At 35.0% G+C, this 2243-nt stretch overlaps 1 protein-coding gene across 1 annotated transcript in view; it reads right to left on the bottom strand.

The window, feature by feature from the left end:
- LOC108688911 overlaps positions 1-2243 on the bottom strand; it is a 5915-nt gene that overhangs the window by 1957 nt on the left and 1715 nt on the right. The window contains exons 2-3 of the mRNA XM_018195451.1: positions 1755-1961; positions 493-1163 (exon numbers count right to left, since the gene is read on the bottom strand). Of these exons, the coding sequence (XP_018050940.1) occupies positions 493-1163; positions 1755-1961 (878 nt within the window). The remainder of the gene's footprint in view (positions 1-492; positions 1164-1754; positions 1962-2243) is intronic.

Genomic DNA, 2243 nt, shown 5'->3' on the forward strand with positions numbered 1-2243 from the left:
ACCACAATTTCATCATATCTTAATTGTTTACAGATATTTCACCGTGGTCTACATTTTGACATTTTCTCACAGGCACAGTAAAATGAAAATTCCTCGTGATAAAACCGTCAGAGAAAAGTATTATATTTTTCACTCCGTTCCTCTTTTCTTTCCTCTTTTCTTTTTTACAGTTCAGTCATACAACTCTGATATAACCAGATATTTCAGATGTTTTTTCGAGTAATTCAGATAGAACTTAAACTTACGGAAAAACGTTATGTACGTTATTTGTTTAGTAGAACAAAAGTGACGAAAAGCCACTACGCGTCTAGAAGTGATATTATATCCTGAAAACATTTCGAAGATTAGAAATTAGTTTTCAAAAAAAACATCACTGATATTCCGAAGAAAGAAAGATATGTAATAGCTCTGGCAGCGGAGGGTTTAACTATTTTCGCGCCCGAAAGATTCGAAATTAGGCCAAGAAGAAGAAAGAGATGTTCGTGAAAAGACTTGGAACAACAGTTTGAGAAATAGAGTCATCACCAGCGAAACGACCCAGCATCGTCAGGCATTGCGCCCGCAGCAGGTCGGCATGGAAGGTCCACTTCTTCGAGTTTGCCTCCTCCGCGCATTCCCGGCACTGCGTCGCCTTGCGCAACGCCTTGACGTACTTCCCCGTCTCCAAATGGCAGCGTCCAATCTCATGGTGTACCCAAGCCCGCGGCACCGGATGGTCGACATGGATCGACAGATTTTCCAAAGCACGTGCGGCAGCTTCCAAATGACCGAAGCTGAGATGCACCCTGCCTAAAGTCACAAGAGCGCGTGACAGTAGAATGACGTCGTTGATGCTCTTCGACAGCCGCACTATCATGGCAACGTTACTACACGCTCGATCATGCCTTCCCAATTTCGTGTGGATCAGAGACAAATACTGATACGCCAATATTTTGTATCGGCAAGAATTCTCTAAGCTGGAAGATAATGTTAGCAAGTCCTCAGCGAGTCTCAGGGAAGTCTTCATCTTGCCAGCGTTGAAATTAACTTTCAAGTTCTTCAGCATAGCATTGGCGCGATTATTGACATGCTTCAACATCGTCATGGATCGAATTAGTTTGGAAGTCAAGGGTCTCAGCGCGGGGAAAATTTTGCCGGAAGTCTTCTTGCGTTTATTGAGATATCTGAAAAAGGGATAAAATATCCTTTGATTGAAATGTCGAGACACTTAATAATATTCAAGTTTCAAGTCATTAAGAATAAAGGATTTGTCAAACTAAATTTCTAGATATAATTAAATAACGTAATCTCATTTACTTTAAACCGAGAAAAAACTTTATTTTCTTCGATTTTAATTTTAATTCAAATTTTATTTCAAATTATAATGTAGATTTATAGAGACAGTATTTATAGTCGATTGATTATTATTTGAACCAATAATAAAGATTAAAGATGAATGCTAAATAATAACAGAACAATTTTTCGAACACATTTGTATTCGAACAATAGAAATATATAAAATAATAATCCAAAATATGAGTCTGTAATTATTTATACTTTCAATCAAAGATTAAAAACCATTATACGATTGAATTTCGATCGAAAAAGATATTTTTATTTTAAATGTTAAAAGATTGAAGTAATAGAAAATTGACTTAAAAAATTTATAAAGAACCCTTTGAAATTAAAATGCTATTGGAATATCTATTATCTACGTAAAATATAGGAGTTGGATCTACTTGACATCCGTGATTATCGATAGATTGTCAAAAGACTTTGAAGTATCACGCGCTTTAAGCGCCATATTGTCGTGACTCGAAGTCGTCCTAGAAAGCGCGTCATCTTTCCTTGAGCTTTTTTCTGAAATATTCCACGAGTTTATTGTAGCTGCGGTACGTCGTACTGCCACACTGTGACTGCTGTCACGCGGACACACAGTAGCTGCTCGATGATACAATACCAACGCCGACTCGTACTCGCCACTGTACAATTTATGTGGGTGAATTTTTTGGTACTTATTAATTATATATTCTTTTCATCAAGTTTTTTTTACCACTATATTTTATCAATATAAGCGATTTTATAAAATATTTAAATACTCTCACATTATTATGAAACTTTTATATCATATTATTAAATATCATATCATATTATTGCCCCCTCAAAATAGGATTTAATAATTATATGTATTTGATTTAATAATTATTCTTTAATATAAATATATTATATGTAATTGAAAATGTTTTAATACTTTATTAATCATG

Source organism: Atta colombica, unplaced genomic scaffold (genome assembly GCF_001594045.1).
Source record: "Atta colombica isolate Treedump-2 unplaced genomic scaffold, Acol1.0 scaffold248, whole genome shotgun sequence".
NCBI classification, from domain to species: Eukaryota; Metazoa; Arthropoda; class Insecta; order Hymenoptera; family Formicidae; genus Atta; species Atta colombica.